The sequence below is a fragment of the Prionailurus bengalensis genome, chromosome B3 (assembly GCF_016509475.1).
Source record: "Prionailurus bengalensis isolate Pbe53 chromosome B3, Fcat_Pben_1.1_paternal_pri, whole genome shotgun sequence".
Taxonomy (NCBI): domain Eukaryota; kingdom Metazoa; phylum Chordata; class Mammalia; order Carnivora; family Felidae; genus Prionailurus; species Prionailurus bengalensis.
The window spans coordinates 470,338-488,152 of NC_057355.1; the positions used below are offsets into that span (position 1 = coordinate 470,338).

The 17,815-nt window shown below is 49.2% G+C and overlaps 1 protein-coding gene across 2 annotated transcripts; it reads right to left on the reverse strand.

Moving 5' to 3' along the window:
* Window positions 1–236: 236 nt before the first annotated feature.
* Window positions 237–16,294, reverse strand: HYKK (hydroxylysine kinase). 2 transcript variants are annotated; one of them, XM_043554573.1, is made up of 5 exons: window positions 16,160–16,294; window positions 11,637–11,987; window positions 10,457–10,596; window positions 4,993–5,176; window positions 237–778 (listed from the first exon to the last, which is right to left on the reverse strand). In XM_043554573.1, the coding sequence occupies exons 2-5, from the start codon at window positions 11,980–11,982 to the stop codon at window positions 318–320; spliced, it is 1,131 nt and encodes a 376-aa protein (XP_043410508.1). In that variant the 5' UTR covers window positions 11,983–11,987; window positions 16,160–16,294; the 3' UTR covers window positions 237–317. The 2 variants fall into 2 exon arrangements, with proteins under 2 accessions (XP_043410508.1, XP_043410507.1); XM_043554572.1 differs by having other exon boundaries at window positions 11,637–12,005; window positions 16,160–16,293.
* Between the last annotated feature and the right edge of the window lie 1,521 nt (window positions 16,295–17,815).

Below are 17,815 nucleotides of genomic sequence, written 5' to 3' on the forward strand. Positions count from 1 at the left end.
CCGTGAGTTCGAGCCCCGCGTCAGGCTCTGGGCTGATGGCTCGGAGCCTGGAGCCTGTTTCCGATTCTGTGTCTCCCTCTCTCTGCCCCTCCCCCGTTCATGCTTTGTCTCTCTCTGTCCCAAAAATGAATAAACATTGAAAAAAAAAATTAAAAAAAAAAAAAAAAAAAAAAGTGGTTGTGAGAGTGCTCAGAGGGTTCATGTGCACCAATCAGTTCTATCAATTCATTTTTCGCTGTGCAGGGAAATCCTTCATAGAATTAGATTTGGTCCTTCTGGGTTCTTCACCATCCAAGCTAATGTGAAATTTCGCCTAGTCACATGGCGATCCCAGAGTCGTAGGACCTGGCAGTTTGAAACCAGATTTCTTCTACAGCTTCCTGGCCCATGTCGAACATCTGCTGCAGGTGCTTCCACCCGGTTTTGGCAGTGATCATGAGATATTCTTTGTTCTCCGGGTGTAGGTGGCAAGAGTGTGCAGCTATGACGAGCGACTGACAAAAGCGACCGCACACGAGGAGGAACAAGGCGCTCCTCTCCACAGGTGTCAGTGGGATGACGCTCTCAAATCCGGCAAGGACGTGGCCTCCCACGTGTAGGGGACTCTCGCTCTCAATCATCATGTACATGATGGTGATGGCCACCTCAAACACATAGTAGCCGTAGCTCATGTCACCGAAGTCTAAAATCCCAGACACGTGATACGTGGCACCTTCAGGGGCTGACTTGATGGCCTCCACTAAAATGTTATGGTCATTAAGGTCTCCGTGATTGACACCTGAAAGGAGAAACATTAAGCTACGTGAAAACAGGTATTTAACCCCCAGTTCATTCTTCCCACTTCTCCTTTCTCGGGCATGGCCACTCAAGCAATGCGATGAGCAGTCAGAGGTAGAGCTGAACCCTATTTTCCCTGAAATAAAATAATTTCCTCTGAAAAGGAAAAAAGCAGCTAAATTCGGTGGTTGAACTTGCCTTTGCTTCTGATCAGTACAAGGCCAGACGATGGAGGTTATAGTCACTGCGAACACCTGTTAGCGTAAAGGGAGAGGCAGAACCACCCCAAACCAGAAATGTTTAAAAAGAATACATGTATGTTTGTATTATTATAAGAGGAGTCTAGGGGTGCCTGGATGGCTCAGTCAGTAGAGCATGCAACTCTTGGTCTTGGGGTTGTGAGTTGAAGCCCCACATTGGGTGGAGAGATTAAACAATATTGGAGAAGGAGGAGGGGGGGAGGGAGAAAGGGAGGGGAAAGGGGGGGAAGGAGGGAGGGGGGGAGGGGGAAAGGGAGGAGGAGGAGGAGAAGCCGCCACCAAGAGTCCTAGAATGAACTAGATGTGTCTATTTTAACTTAGGATTTCCAAAAAAATTTCTTATGACGGGGCACCTGGATGGCTCAGTGGGTTAAGCGTCTGACTCTTGATTTTGGCTCAGGTCACAGTCTCACAGTTCATGTTCCTTCCAGGAATGCGCTGAGTCACACTTCCCTGCTCCTCAAGATGTTGGTGTATGGCCATGTGACTTTTTGGTCATTGACATATGAACAGAAGTGATGTCCCTTTAGGGCAGAGATTTAAGGGCCAGTGTACAGTGCCCTACATTCTTGCTCTCCATACTCTAGCAATAGTCCAGTTGGTGAAAATCCCATCCATCTAAATCCCAAAGTGAGAATAGTAGAACAGAACTGTAGCCAACCCATGATAGGCATGCAGCCCGAGTTAGAACTAAACCTTTGTTTTTGTAGTCCACATGATTTGGGGGCTATTTGTTACTGCAGCATAGCCTTGCATAGCTGATACACAGTGTGGTATGGGAGGAGACCCAGGCAAATAGAACAGGGGAATAAAATGGAGCCCCAAAACATTTTGTTTATAGCAGAGGTGTACTGCAAAACAAAGAGAGGAAAGATGGCTTTTTTTTGAGAGAAAGAGAGAGAAAGGGTGCAAGTGAGTGAGGGGCAGAGAGAGAGAGAGAGAGAAGTGGGACTCACCTGAGGCAGGGCTTGTGTTTACCCGAAATGGGGCTCGTGATCATCCAATGCAGGGCTCAAGCTCATGAACCATGACATCATGACCTGAGCAGAAGTCAGATACTTAACCAACTGAGCCACCCAGGTGCCCTAGAAAGATGGCTTTTTTTTTTTTTAATTTTTTTTTAATGTTTATTTATTTTTGAGACAGAGACAGAGCATGAACAGGGGAGGGTCAGAGAGAGAGGGAGACACAGAATCTGAAACAGGCTCCAGGCTCTGAGCTGTCAGCACAGAGCCCGACGCGGGGCTCGAACTCATGGACCACGAGATCATGACCTGAGCTGAAGTCGGACGCTTAACCGACTGAGCCACCCAGGCGCCCCGAAAGATGGCTTTTTAATAAATGTTGGTGGAAAAAAATATCAGCCATGGGAAAAATTCACACCATATGTAAATTCCCGATGATTTATAGACCTATTATGAAATGCAAAAGCTATGACATTTTAGTAAGATCATATAGGAGAATATCTTCATGACCACAGGGTAGAGAAAAATTTCTACACAAGACACACAACACTAACCATAGAGTAAAAGATTGATGTATTTGAAACCAATAAATTAAGGATTGTTCATCAAAATATATCATAAAGAAAGTGAAAAGGGAACAGAATGGGACAAAATATTTGTAACACATATAACCACCGAAGGATTTGTATCCAGCAATCAATGAGAAAAAAAACCCAGTAGAAAAACTGGCAAAAGACTTGCATAGGCACTTCACAAAAGGGTTTACCCAAACGGCCAATAAATAGGGAAATGTATAGTAAAACCCCAACAAGAAATCATCACAGGGGTGCCTGGGTGGCTTAGTTGGTAGAGCCTGCGACTCTTGATCTTGGGTCGTGAGTTCAAGCCCCACATTGGGCATGGAACCTACTTAAAAAAAAAAAAATCATTACATTCTATCAGATGGGCGAAAAGTAAAACATCTGATGATACCAAGGGTGTAGAGCCATGAAAACTTTCATCCTCTGCCGGCAGTAGCATAAAGTCGACATACAACCACTTTGGAAAACAGTTTGACAGTATCTCGTAAAGCTGCACATAGACATGTCCTATGACCCAACAGTCCTACCCCAGGACCCATGACGTCACACACTCAGTAATCCAGATGAGAAATGAGGGTAGCTTGGAACAAGTGGTAGTAGTTAAGGTGGGGTAAAGTAGGTAAAAATGGGGCACATTTGAAGTTAGAGCTGGTAGAATTTGATTGGATGTGAGGCGTGAGAGAAAGAACAAAGTCAAGGCTGCCAAGTCCTAGGGTTGTGATCAGACCAACTAGTGAGTGGCGGGTACATTTTAATGAGACGAATATGAGTTGTGGGGGCAGATTTGAGGGCAAATCAACTCTGTTTTCCTGCTACCACCTCGCATTGCGCGTTTGATTTTTTTTTAAGTAGGCTGCACGCCCAGCATGGAGCCCATCATGGGGCTTGAACTCATGACCCTGAGATCAAGACCTGTGCTGAGATCAAGAGTCAGATGTTTAACTGACTGAGACACACAGGCACCCCACCCCCTTGCATTATGTTTACATAAAGTAAATGCTATGGATTGAAATGTGACTGCCCCGCCGCCCCAACAATTCACATGTTGAAGCCCTACCCCCCAGTGTGGTGGTATTTGGAGATGGGGTCTTCAGGAGGTTGACAGGGGTGAGATGAGGTCATGAGGGTGGGGCCCTCATGATGGGATTTATGCCCTGATAAGAAGAGACACCACAGAGCATGCTTGAGCCAGGAAAGAAACTGCCCATGACGGCACCCCAGATTTCCAGCCTCCAGGATGGTGAGAAATAAATTTCTGTTGTCTACGCCCCCTGGTACTTTGTTAACGCAGCCCAAGCGGAGGCCACAAGGGACACATACTGCCTCGGTTAGGCTTGCTAGAAATGCCCCTTACTTTCTTGTCCTTTGACTAAGGCTTCACGCTCAGTCAAGAGGCTGGTTACACCCTAGAGAAACTGTTCTCTGTGTCCATGAGGAGATGTGGACTAGCGTGCTCACCAGAGCCCCGTGATGTAGCAGAAAAAAAAAAGGGGGGGAACCCACACAAAATTCTATTAACAAAAGAACAAACCAGGCCAAAAAAATTACAGTATGTTCGGGGAGCCTGGTGGCTCAGTGGGTTTGGCGTCTCGATTTTGGTTCAGGCCGTGATCTCACGGTTCATGAGATGGAGCCCCGCGTCGGGCTCCGTGCTGACAGTGTCGAGCCTCTCTCCTCTCGCTCGGCCCCTCCCCTGCTCACACTCACCCTCCCTCAAAAATAACTAAGTAAAAATTACAGTACATTGAAATAAATGGTGGTACGTACATACTCTGGAATACTATTCAGCAGTTAACAACGGTGAACTAAATGAACTGGAACTACAGGTCAAGTGGATCAATCCAGAGACAACACTGAATAAGAAACGCAGGTTGCAGGGCACCTGGGTGGCTCGTCGGTTAAGCGTCAGACTTCGGCTCAGGTCATGATCTCACAGTTCGTGGGTTCAAGCCCCGCGTCGGGCTCTGTGCTGACAGCTCAGAGCCTGGAGTCTGCTTCAGATTCTGTGTCTCCCTCTCTCTCTGCCCCTCCCCTGCTCATGCTGTCTCCCTCTCTCTCAAAAATGAATAAACATTAGGGGCGCCTGGGTGGCGCAGTCGGTTAAGCGTCTGACTTCAGCCAGGTCACGATCTTGCAGTCCGTGAGTTCGAGCCCCGCGTCGGGCTCTGGGCTGATGGCTCAGAGCCTGGAGCCTGTTTCCGATTCTGTGTCTCCCTCTCTCTCTGCCCCTCCCCCGTTCATGCTCTGTCTCTCTCTGTCCCAAAAATAAATAAACGTTGAAAAAAAAAATTAAAAAAAAAAAAGAATAAACATTAAAAAAATAATTAAAAAAAAATAAACTTTAAAGATAAATAATATAAATAGCAAAAAAAAAAAAAACAAAACTTATTTGATCAGAGGAATACTCACATTCTCGAAAATCACCTAACTTGGTCAGGACCTCGCCCTTGAACAGCTGAATGACCTGTGTGACGATCTCTCGGTTTCGGCTCTGGCCCAAGGCATACAGGTACTTCTCCAGAAGAGGAACATTTTTCAGATTCCAAATGAAGTTTTCTCGACGAAGGCAACTTAACTTTGGGTGATGGAATTTCTAAATCAAAGGCAAGAAACTCTTTAGAGTCTGGAAAGTCGGAGCGACCGCTACCTCGAGCTCCATAAACCCCCCCCAGTGCTGGTCCCAGGAGCGCACGGGAGGGGCCCCACCCTGAACAACTCGCCCCATTTAATCCCCCCACAAAACAATGACTGCATATTTGCACAGGACCTCGTAGCTCTGAGGGCACGTGCCCATCTCGCTTCGCGCCCATGATGGTGTGTCAGGGATTAGCCACAGCCTACGGCAGGGCCGGAGGCGGTTACAGAGAACTCTATTCTCCCCACGTGACCTGCCTGCCCCTCATCACCTCTCTGACTTCACCTTCTGCTGCTTTTGCTGACTGTCCTCCAACCACCCTGGCCTCCCCGCGGTTGGAGAACACGCCACGCACGGCTCCACCTCGCGGCCTCTGCGTGTGCTGTTTCCTCCTCGTGGGATACTCTTGCCCAGACCTCCGTTGGTCCAGGGTCTTCATTGCTACCAGCTCCTTACTCAAAACCCGCCTTCTGTGGAGGGCGCCCTGACAACTCCATCTAAAATCTCAGCCCTCTCCCCAATGCTTCAGATCCCTCTCCTCTGCTTGCTTTTTCTTCTTAAGGTGCGGCACACATTGCTAACATCCACCATACTCCACCCTCGCGCCTGCCTGTCCTCCCTAGAACGTAAGCTCCACAGAGAGGAGTTTTGTGCTTGGTCCCTACGCCTGGAACGGTGCCTGGGGCACAAAAGACACTGCTCAAGCAGTATTTGCCGAATAAATGAGCATTCTTACGACAGAAAATTCTAGAACTGCCAGGGCCTTTAGATTTTGACCACTCTATCTGAGGTTTGAAATGGCTTTGACCATCGTTGCACAAAAGGGGAAACTGAGGTTTGGAGCAGGAAAATGAGTTACTAGTGGGGGCTGAGGGAGGGCTGACCTGTCCCAGAGTGGGGGGATCACCGGTGGAATAGTGTTTCTCCTGTGAGAAATACACTTTACATGACAACCCAGGATACTGCCAATACACAGAGAGGGGAAAAAAAGTCCATAAACGATACGTAGACTATTATGTGTGAGATATTCTGGTGTTCTCCATTGTATTCCATTTCTTTAAAAATGTGCCTCTAAATTCATTCTAACGTCCACTCTCGAGCCCTGGGGTTCCAAATCCTTCCCCTGACGTCCCTGCTTTCGCCACCACGTCCTTGAAGTAGCCTCGGTTTCAATACCTCGCACAGGAGGTACTTTTTACCCTTAAACGGTTCTGCCCTCTTCCTTCTGCTGAGCTAAACTGTCTCAGCAATAGTGTCCCTGCCGTGGGCTGTCACTGGGACATCCGTGCCCATAGTGTCCCTGCCGTGGGGTCTCGCTGGGCTGTCTGGGGCCGTCTGGAACACGGTCAATGCTTCTCCCACATGACTGTCTTCCATGTACTCCCAGACAGGGCTCCTCCCCCTCAGAGCCTTCTCTTCTGCAGAGTCAACCTTTCTGGTTCCTTCCGTGAGTCCTCACATGACAGGGTTTTGAATTCCTGACCACTGGTGTGTTAAGTGCCACCGCAGATCACAAAAATACCCTGCATAGTAAGCACTAAAACACTGTTAGAAGCTGTGCCTTCGGGGGGGTAGCACTGGAACTAAGAATGGAGATGATAGGGAAGAGAAAAAAATGTTCATGTTATGCCTTTCAGTACTGGGTGAAATTTCAACCATGCATATTTCTTACTTTCATTTTTTTGAGTTTATTTATTTTGAGAGAGAGAGAGAGAGAGAGCGAGCGCAAGCATGGGAAGGGCGGAGAGAAAGAGGAGAGAGAGAGAATCCCAAGCAGGCTCTGTGCTGTCAGCTTAGCACCTGACGTGGGGCTCGAATCCACGAGCCATGAGATCATGACCTGAGCCGAAACCAAGAGTTGGACGCCCAAGTGACTGAGCCCCCCAGGTGCCCCTCTTACTTTCTTTTTTTTTTTTTTTAATTTTTTTTTCAACATTTATTTATTTTTGGGACAGAGAGAGACAGAGCATGAACGGGGGAGGGGCAGAGAGAGAGGGAGACACAGAATGGGAAACAGGCTCCAGGCTCCGAGCCATCAGCCCAGAGCCCGACGCGGGGCTCGAACTCACGGACCGCGAGATCGTGACCTGGCTGAAGTCGGACGCTTAACCGACTGCGCCACCCAGGCGCCCCTTACTTTCATTTTTAAAGAAAGTAAAATATAACACTCTTGCCGGGCCTCCAAGGGAGCAACGGTCCACTTGGGAAGGCTCTGAGTCGGCTCCTAAAACGGTGGCACTGTTAGCCATGCAGCCCACAGGAGACCCTCTCGGCTCCGGCAGGAGAAGTGGGAGACCACCCGGAACCCAAGCCAGGAGTCACACACGGCTGGGTTTCAACAGGCTCTGCCACTTAATATCTCGGATCTGTTTCCTTGACGGTGAAATCAGAGTATCAACACCAGCTTCCCAATTGTCTCTGATAAACTAAGACGCAAAACAAATCAAGACCTCATACGTAGCGGGTGCTCAGCAAAGGTTTGTTGAACATGAATGTTGCAGCCAACGCGCCCGACTTCTCTGGCCTTTCTCTCCTGGCTCCTCGGTGCGCCACGCCGAGCTCCTGAGGGTTTCATCACTACTGCATTAAATGTAAACATCCCGACTGAAGGGCACAGATGGTTAGACTGGATAAAATAGCAAGACCCATGTACACACTGCTTGCAAGAAGGACTCGTAATATAGAGGCTGTGGGCATAAAGCAGCCAAGAATTTTTTCCACTCAGTCTCAGGAGATTGTAAATATCAAGTCTCTGGGACAGAGGGCATAAAAATCCCCTAAATCTTATTGTTGGGGTGTTCCCAGCCCCGTCCCATCTCTTAGCTCCTGCTAAGTCTCCACCTTACTCTTCTCGCTAAAGCACCAGCCGGATGGAAAGAAACTGTGGGCAGAAGCAAGGAGTGACTCGGGCAGGCTGACCACAGTAGCCACAAGAGGGGCACAAGGTGGGGTCAGTGGAGGCTGCTCTGCTTCGTCTACGGCAAGAAGCCTTTGCCGGCACAAATCTCAGCAACCACCAGCCCCATCTCTGATAGTTCTCCCCCTCTTCATCCCTCCTGTCCTCTGCTCCGGGCTACAAAGGCCACCTCGTGACTGATGTCAGGGGAGAATGCTGCCTACTTGTGCGCGGGGCTGTGACCCAGCAGACACAGGTGCGAACCCACGTCTCGCTCAGCCCCTCCCTCTCCCACAGGCTTCACATTAAATCAATCACTAACTTGGCTCTGTCTCCAAAAGATATCTTGAACCTTTCCTTCAAGCTTGAGGAGAACTTCAAGCTCTCAATCCGCGTTTATCTGATTATTCATTAGCTTCCTAGATGCACTCCCTGCCTCCATTCTGGCTTTCTGCCAATCCATCCACCACACTGATCCACAGAGGGCTATAAACTAGAAATCTTTGCCTGTTTAAAAACCCTCCAAAGTCCCTAAGCTCCTCAGTATCGTATATGCTGATGTATTTTATAATCTGACCACGGGATGTTTCCAACTTTATCTTCTGTCTCCCTCAGGCCTAACCCCTGTATTCCAAGCATAACGAATTACCAAGTTCTGGAACATGATCATTGTACCGGCATGGCTGTTCGCATGCTCTTTCCTCTAGCTAGAAAGCCCTCCCTCCTTCTTCTCTGACTGATGGGTTCCTAACTTTTAAGAACCAGCTCGTAAGTTGCTTCTTTTTTTTTTAATCCAGTCCTCCTTGAATACCTGCTATGTGTTTCACACTGTTAGACAGCAAGGGAAAAAGATGATTAAGGCATAAACCAGGGGCTCCTCGGTGGTTCAGTCAGTTGAGTGTCCGACTTTGGCTCAGGTCATGATCCCGTGGTTCTGGGTTCGATCCCCACGTCGGGCTCTGGGCTGACAGCTCGGAGCCTGGAGCCTGCTTCGGATTCTGTGTCTCCCTGTCTCTCTGCCCACCCCCCACCTCAAAAATAAATAAACATTAAAAAAAATTAAAAAACAAAAAAACAAAGCATAAACCATCTCTTAAGAAGCTCAGCTTCTGGGGCGTCTGCGTGGCTCAGTCGGTTGAGTGTCTGACTGATTTCAGCTCAGGTCATGATCCCAGCGTCATAGGATAGAGCCCTGCGTTGGGCTGCGTACTGAGCATGACCCTGCTTGGGATTCTCTCTCTCTTCTTCTCTCTCTCTCTGCCCCACCCCCTGCTCACGTGTGCTCTCTCTCTCTCTAACAATAATAATAAAAAAAGAAGCTCACTGCTTCTCATGAACCATACGTAACAGGAAGTGCAAATATGCAATAATTACGATACCATATGTGGTAGACTGTTGTTCTGATGTCCCCTATGAATCATGCTTCCTTTATTCACACCCTATGTAGCTTCTCCCAGTTGACTTTGGGATTAGACACGTCACTTGCTTTGGCCAATGGGACACTAGCTAGCATGATTCAAACTGTCTCAGTAACTCAATAACAGGCTCAATAACTGTCTGTGAACTGGGATTTGTCCCCTCGGAGCACTCTCTTGGAAACCAGCAGCCATGTTGTAAAGACGCTCAGCCATCCTGAAGGATGAGACACCATGTGACAAGCAGAGGCCACATGGAGGACTGAGCTCCCAGCTGAGTACAGCTGCATGAGTGACCCCAATCAATACCACGTAGAGCAGGAGATCCACTCAGTCAACCCATGGGAACATGACAAATAAGTCATTATTGTTTCAAGCCAGTAAGTTTGGGGATGACTTGTTACACAACACTAGCTGACTGGAACATAGCCCAATAAGTACAGTGATAGAAGGATGTCCAAGTTCAGAAGTAGCAAGAGAAGGAAGTGGTCAATTATGCACAGCACGGGAAGAGAAAAGGTCAGGGGAGATTTCACAGACCTGGGTAGAAAGGAGCCTTACTGTCATAAAATTCATGCATCTAAGACCCTATTTCCTTCATCACAAACCTTAGGAGGCACCACACATAAAAAGGGAGTCTGACACTGGGTCTATCTTTTAAGTAAAATAAATCAAAACTAGAGGCGCCTGGGTGGCTCAGTTGGTTAAGCATCCGACTTTGGCTCAGGTCATGATCTCACAGTTCATGAGTTTGAGCCCTGTGTCAGGCCCTGTGCTGACAGCTCAGAGCCTGAAGCCTGCTTCAGATTCTGTCTCTCTCTCTCTCTCTGCCTCTCCCTCACTTGTGCTTTCTATCTTAAAAAAAAAAAAAAAAAATCAAAACTAAACAAAAAATTCTTATAAATAAGATAAAACCGCAAATCTTACCTCCAGTGTCTTATCCAATTTGCCAGCTAGCCTTCCAATTTCATACAGTAGCTGGGGGCTGATGGGGATCTCAGCTATAGGCCTTCCTGGGAGGTAAGTCAGGAGCCTCACCAAGTAGCTTGCGATTTCGGAGCCACTATCTAGATGGATGGAAGGTCATATCCTGTCAATTATTCTCCAGAAAATGGACTTTCCGGCTTTGTAATTATTATCATAGAGAATAACAGGAATCACAGAAGAAGAGAAATGCATGAGCTAACCTAAAACCAGCCAGCAGGATTTTACGAAGCAGGACTGAGCAGATCGGCGCAGACAGAACAGACAAACCTCACAGCCCCGGAACCAGGCACTTACACACCAGCAGTGCTCCAGCCCCAGCTTTGCCGGCCTTAGCACTAAACATAAATTGCCTGGTCTGGCAAATGGACCTAAAACACGTTTTCATAAGTTTATAATTGAGGAAAGTGTGATATAGAGAAATGACAGTTACAGAGGCTTCTTCAGGGGCAAATGGGGGGGGAAGCCTGTGTGTCGGGGCCTGGATGGGGCCTCACTTATTTGGAGCCATGCAGATTATGACAGAATGGGTGATCGAATAAGAGGGAAACAGTGGTCAAGATTTAACCTTCAACAAATTCCAGGGCTGAGCTGATCTCAGGCTGCTGCTTACAGAACTCTACAGGTTCAGCTTAGAATTTTGGCAAAATTAGAGGGAAATGGGCCAGAGTCTCACAGACGAGGACTCCAGTCTTAGGAATATCAAGCAGTGGGTCCCAGGTTACCATACACAGAAATGACAGAGCTGGGATCTAAAATCCCTGATTTCTAGTCCTGTGTTCTTTCTTCCACACCACAGCACCAAGATACACAGCTGGTCTGATGAATAAAAATGTTTCATTATTTTTCTGTTAAAAAAAATTTCCCCTAACTCCATGTGTCCTTAGTGCCTCATCCATCAAGACCTTCCTAAGGGGAGGAGTTACACCAGATCCCAGCTCTAACCACTTCGGAATCAGAGCCTCTGATCTGCACTTGGGTGATGCTGTGGCCTCCCCAGCCACTGAACAAATAACCACATCCACGCTGGGAGCTATAAACCTGTTCTTGATATTCCCACCTGTAGCCAAAATGCAGTAACGTACATGCACAGGCGATGACGAGTGACGTGGTAATTTCTTACCTGTGGACACAAGAGAGGTTAGGTTGTCTCCTTTAGTGCGACACACAGAGGCTGTTGGGAACCCAGCGGCTCTCAGAAACATGATGATGTGACTCTGAACTTCAATCAGCTCTGGAGTTTTGCTCGACTCAGTGTTGCTTATTTTGAGGACATACTCAGTCGGGCCATCTGTAGTGTCTTTGGTTCTTGAAATGCATACATGAAAGTTCTGGTCATCGTAGCTAGGAAGTGGCTGGATCTTGGAAACTTTTAACCCAAATACCGATTCCACTAATGCAGAGGCTTGGGTTTCACTGAAAGCGGGCTTGGTGAGAGCCTGTGACTGAAGATCATCTCCACGTGACATTATGTCTAGAGAAAACAAAAAAACTAGAAAGAGACATATAATGAATATATTCAATGAAGTGATGTTTCTTAAGACAGACCAATAATGTTGCTCAATATTGATTCTATAGTTCTTACTATTTAAAAAATTTTATTTTGATGTTTATTTATTTTTGAGAGAGAGAGAAACAGAGTGTGAGCAGGGGAGGGGCAGAGAGACAGGGAGACACAGAATCCGAAGCAGGTTCCAGGCTCCGAGCTGTCAGCACAGAGCCTGACGCGGGGCTTGAACCCACAAACCGTGAGATCATGACCTGAGCCAAAGTCGGACGCTTAACCGACTGAGCCACCCAGGCGCCCCAATATAGTTCTTATTATTAATTTTCACTCATAAAGTTAAAAAATCACATCAGCAAATGAGATAAAGAAGTGGGTGTTTTGGCAGGTGAGTAAATTTCCTTGCACCACAAATTACGTTTAAACTCACCTTGCAAACAGAAGGTATGTTTCCAGGGACAGGATACAGATGAGGAAAGCGCCTGGTATCACCTCATCCAATTCCTGCTCTGCTCCCCCACTTTATTTATGGGGAGATTTGGGTCCTGGGAGGTGAGAGGCCTCACCCAAAGTGACATACGATGTAACAGTAAGGACTCGGCTCTTGACACTCCTAAGCCAGGGTTTTGTCCCTTTGACTATGTTACCATCAGTTTGGGGCTAAAATATAAGCTGAAACACGGTGGTCTTACTCTCCTAGCCCCACTTGGAATTCTAAGGCTCACCCTCCAGCTTACCACGCATGCTCCGGGTACGCCAGTGTGGGCTGGCGCGCAGAGCATCATGGGAGGCACAGGTGGCGATGTGAAAGCGCGCCTAGCGGGCTCTGTAACCCCAGAAAAGTTAACTCTGGCTTACAGATATCCGAACAATAAAAAACTTAAGAGCTATTCAAAACAACAAGTTATAAGGCAGTAAGTAATAAACGGAGGGTGCCAAAGAAACCCTGGGTTAAGTACAAGCCTGACGTGTCTGAATTAACACTGAATGACTCCATTTACCTTAACTCATAAAGAATACATTTTCTCCGGCTAAGAGGAATAAGGGCTTGAAATAAAAATGTTACGTGGGGCACCCGGCTGGCTCTGTCAGTGGCGCATGTGACTCTTGATCTCGGGGTTATAGGTTTGAGCCCCACGTTGAGGGGGGAGGTGAGTAGAGACCACTTAAAAATAAAATCTAGAGTGGGGGCGCGTGGGTGGCACAGTCTGTTAAGCGTCAGACTTCGGCTCAGGTCACGATCTCATGGTCTGTTGGGTTCCAGCCCCGCTTCGGGCTCTGTGCTGACAGTTCAGACCCAGGTGCCTGCTTTGGATTCTGTGTTTCCCTCTCTCTCTCTGCCCCTCCCCTGCTTGCACTCTGTCTCTCTCAAAAATAAATAAACATTAAAAACATTTTTTTAGGGGCGCCTGGGTGGCGCAGTCGGTTAAGCTTCCGACTTCAGCCAGGTCACGATCTCGCGGTCCGGGAGTTCGAGCCCCGCGTCAGGCTCTGGGCTGATGGCTCGGAGCCCGGAGCCTGCTCCGGATTCTGTGTCTCCCTCTCTCTCTGCCCCTCCCCTGTTCACACTCTGTCTCCCTCTCTCAAAAATAAATATCTTTAAAAAAAAAATAACGAGGGGCGCCTGGGTGGCGCAGTCGGTTAAGTGTCCGACTTCAGCCAGGTCACGATCTCGCGGTCCGGGAGTTCAAGCCCCGCGTCAGGCTCTGGGCTGATGGCTCAGAGCCTGGAGCCTGTTTCCAATTCTGTGTCTCCCTCTCTCTCTGCTCCTCCCCCGTTCATGCTCTGTCTCTCTCTGTCCCAAAAATAAATAAACGTTGAAAAAAAATTTTTTTTTAGTTAAAAAATAAAATAAAATCTAGGGGCACCTGGGTGGCTGTCAGTTGACTGTCCAATCCTGATTCGGCTCAGGTCATGATCTTACGTTTAATGAGTTTCATGAGCCCCACATCAAGCACTGTGCTGACAGTTTGGACCTGGTTGGGATTCTCCCTCCTTCCCTCTCTCTCTGCCCCTCCCCAACTCTCAATGTCTCTGTCTCTCTCAAAATAAATAAATAAAACTTAAAAAAAAAAAAATCCTGGGATGCTAGGTGGCTCAGTCGGTTAAGTAGCCTGCTTTGGCTCAGGTCATGATATAGTTTGTGGGTTCGAGCCCCACATTGTGCTCTGTGCTTGACAGTTCAGAGCCTGGAGCCTGCTTCAGGTTCTGTGTCTCCCTCTCTCTCTGCCCTTCTCCTGTTCATGCTCTGTCTTTCTCTCTCTCTCTCTCTCTCTCAAAAATCAATAAACATTTTTAAAAAATTTTTTAAAAAGAAATCCTTTAAATTCTAAAAAAAATTATGGGCAGTTACGTAAAATGAAGTTACAACTGAGTTTCTGAAATGGTGTATGAAATTAATATATGATAGCGATTCGGAGGAGAGAGAACTGATACAGCCTGAGGAAGATATTCTTGACAATAGGGATCTGAACTGAGCTACTGAGTATGACTTGGGCAGACAGGATGGGGGAGAGCGTTTTCTTCTCCTTGGTGACACGGCCCTCTGCTCACACACCCGGCATCCCCAAAGCATCTAGTGACACAGATACAGCGATGTGGGGCTTCTGAACACACTTCAAGGGCCAAGTAGCTAGGGTCCTTGTATCCTCATTCCCCTCTTTTTATAAAATAGTTTTATTTCAATCCTCCCTTCGTACTAAGTTGTAAATAATTAATAACATCTTGGGGTAGGTTGCATTTTAGGGCACGATTCTGACTGTTGTTCAAGGGATGTAGTGTCATATAAAAAGAATCTCATGGGGGCGCCTGGGTGGCTTGGTCGACTTCAGCTCAGGTCACGATCTCACGGTCCGTGGGTTCGAGCCCTGCGTCAGGCTCTGGGCTGATGGCTGGGAGCCCGGAGCCTGTTTCAGATTCTGTGTCTCCCTCTCTCTCTGCCCCTCCCCCGTTCATGCTCTGTCTCTCTCTGTCTCAAAAATAAATAAACGTTAAAAAAAAATTTTTTAAATAATAAAAAATTAAAAGAATCTCATGAACAGTTCGCTCTTATTGCTAGAAATAAGAAGCTGTTGCTTCTGGCCGGGAGGTGGCAGGAGAAAACTTTCGGGAGGAAAATGTCTATATTTTTACTGTGCTTTGGTTACATGGGTGTATACATTTGTCAAAACTTAGCTTAAAACTTAAGTGAGCGTACGATCTGTGAATCTCACCAAATGTAAATTTACATGAAAAAAAAAAAAAGCCTGTGTGAGAAACTGGCTAGGAAGAGGGTTGAAGGGGCGTCTTAGAGCTTTCTCAGACCCCCCAAATCACCATATATATGCCTGTTAGTGTGCGATCACTTCAGATCTATGAAACCCAAAGCCCAGCCCACCGCGGTGAGGACAGCGAGGTAAAATTCAGGGAGGCACACACAGGATGTGACCCCTTCCTGCCTCAGCCCAACACTGTTGCCTGATGACTCCAGCGGTAACAGGAATATTCGTCTAACACGCCATTCCCCTCCGCGTCCCCGCCTTCCTCGACACTCCTTCCCGCACTGATTTCTCCCACCTCCAAGCCTGCCGCAGCTGCTCAGTTTCCACCACCTGTTATAGTTCCTACGGTCTTGCTAATCACTTCTCATGTTTACTTTCTGACCAGAATATTTGCTTTCAGATTGTGTTCACTAAAGATGTTGTAAAAACGCCTGAATGGGGTTTCGAAACTTAATCTTTGCACCTGAAACCTCCGGGAACCAATATATCCTACCACACTGCGTTTGAGCTTTAAAACTACATGAGATTTTGAAATTCCGGACGAAACAGGGGAGTTATTCTGCATTTTCCCTCCTCTCCAGACGTTACCCCAGCGCGCCCTGCACACACCCCCTCCGATTCCTTCTGCGCTGTCCTCGCGCCAGGCCCCGTGCAGGTCTGCACCCCAGCACCCAGCCCAGCCCCACAGCGCGCCGCCGGGGATCCCGGTGGTCTTCCCGCTGCGGCAGGGGACTGGTGGGGGGCGCCGGGGCCGCGGAGGGGACGAGGAGGAGGGGGCTGCAGCCCCGGACCCCGCCCCTCCGCCAGGGGGCCCCCGGAGCCCCCAGTGCACCCCCAGGCCGGTGCCTCGGCCCAGACCCCTGCTCTCCCCGGTCGGCTCACCCGCAGCGACCCCTGGTCCCGAGAGGACACAGCTGACCCGCACCCCGCGGTCCTGAGGCGGCCCCGGCCAGCGCGAGCCTGCAAGCCCCAACTTCTGATTGGCGCCTCGCCATCCCCCTCCGCCAGTCAGTACACAGGCTGGGGGGCGGGTCCGCCACGCTCCGGCCCGCGAGATCCGGCTTCTGATTGGCCCCTCGCGATCCCCCTCCGCCAGTCAGCGCAGAGTGCTGGGGGGGCGAGGCTCGGCCGCCGTCCGCACCGCCCCGGCCCGCGAGATTCGGCTTCTGGATTGGCTCTCCGCAGCTCTGTCCCGCCTTCCCTCGGTGGTAACCCCACTCAGAATCCGTCTACCTCGCACAGAACGGCATCTCTTGTTTCTGATTGGCTTTTGTGGATTCTGCCCCGCCCCCTTTCTGCGCCGGAAGAGCACCTCGCAGTTGCGTCGAGTCCCTCCGCGGCTCAGAGCGCCGCTTCCACCAGACTTCGGGGTAATCTGCTTTCCCTTGCCTCGGCCTTCGTCCGGCTGCCGCCGGAGTCCGTTCCCGCGCGGCCCGAAGTTACCTCCCTAGTGCCGCGGGCCCACGCGCCCCTCCGCCGCGCGCCGACCCCACCTCCGGCTGGACTCGGGCCGCGGCCCCAACTTGCACTCGCTCCCAGGCCCGCGGGCCGGGCAGCAGATGGAGGGGGCGAGAGGGCGGCCCCCGGCTTCCCGCGGCTGGGCCCAGGTCGGGCCTGAATCCCCTGCAGGAAACCGCCGTGTGCCCGCGGAGTGGGGATCCCGGTGGTCGGGGGGGCCAGGCAGGACTTCTCGGTGGGTCGGAGCTCTAGCCTGCTGCGCGGCCTCCGTGGTTCTATGCCCCCTCTTGCTCCCTGCGGGTACCGCACCCCTCTCCGGGCGGGTACAGCATCATCCCCCCTCCCCCGTGTAGGTACTGCACCCCCACTTTGGGTACAGCACCCCTCCTCTGTGCGCCTACAGCATCCCCGGTGCAGGTAATGCACCCCGCCCCTGTGCGGGTACAGCACCCCGCCCCCACCCCGTGTGGGATGAGGGATGGGGATGACTGAACCGCCAGAAAATGGTGACAGATGAAGAGTCAGGGCTACTAGCTCCACAATGGCCTCCTTTCCACCCACAGTGTCTTCTTTAGAAACACTGTATTTTGTCATTTGCCCTTTCATTTTGGGGCTTGAACTCACAACCCCAGGATCAAAAGTTGCACGCTCTAGGGACTGAGCCAGGCAGGTGCCCCCGCCCTTTCATTTTAAATGAGCATCTTTGTCTTTAATAAATCCTCATACATAAATCTTTTGTGCATTTCCATTTATGTCCTTAAAATACCCTGCTCGGTCCTATCACTGGGTCTAAGAGAATGAACATTTCTAAGGCTTTTCATATACGCTGCCAAGTCATGTTTGTCCTCAAAATGCCAGTACTGGGTATCATAATGTAAAAATCTCCACCAGTCTAATAAATGTCATGTCAATGTTGGATGAACAATGTTTTTCATCTCCACCTGGCCACCTGGGACACTTAAGTAGTGGCTCTTAGAGTTCAGTGATCAAAACTTGGAAGGAACCGAATGAACAATCTGTAGGCTGAGATTGGAGGCACGATTTTGTATCGTAAGATGTCCTGTCACACATAATAGCCGT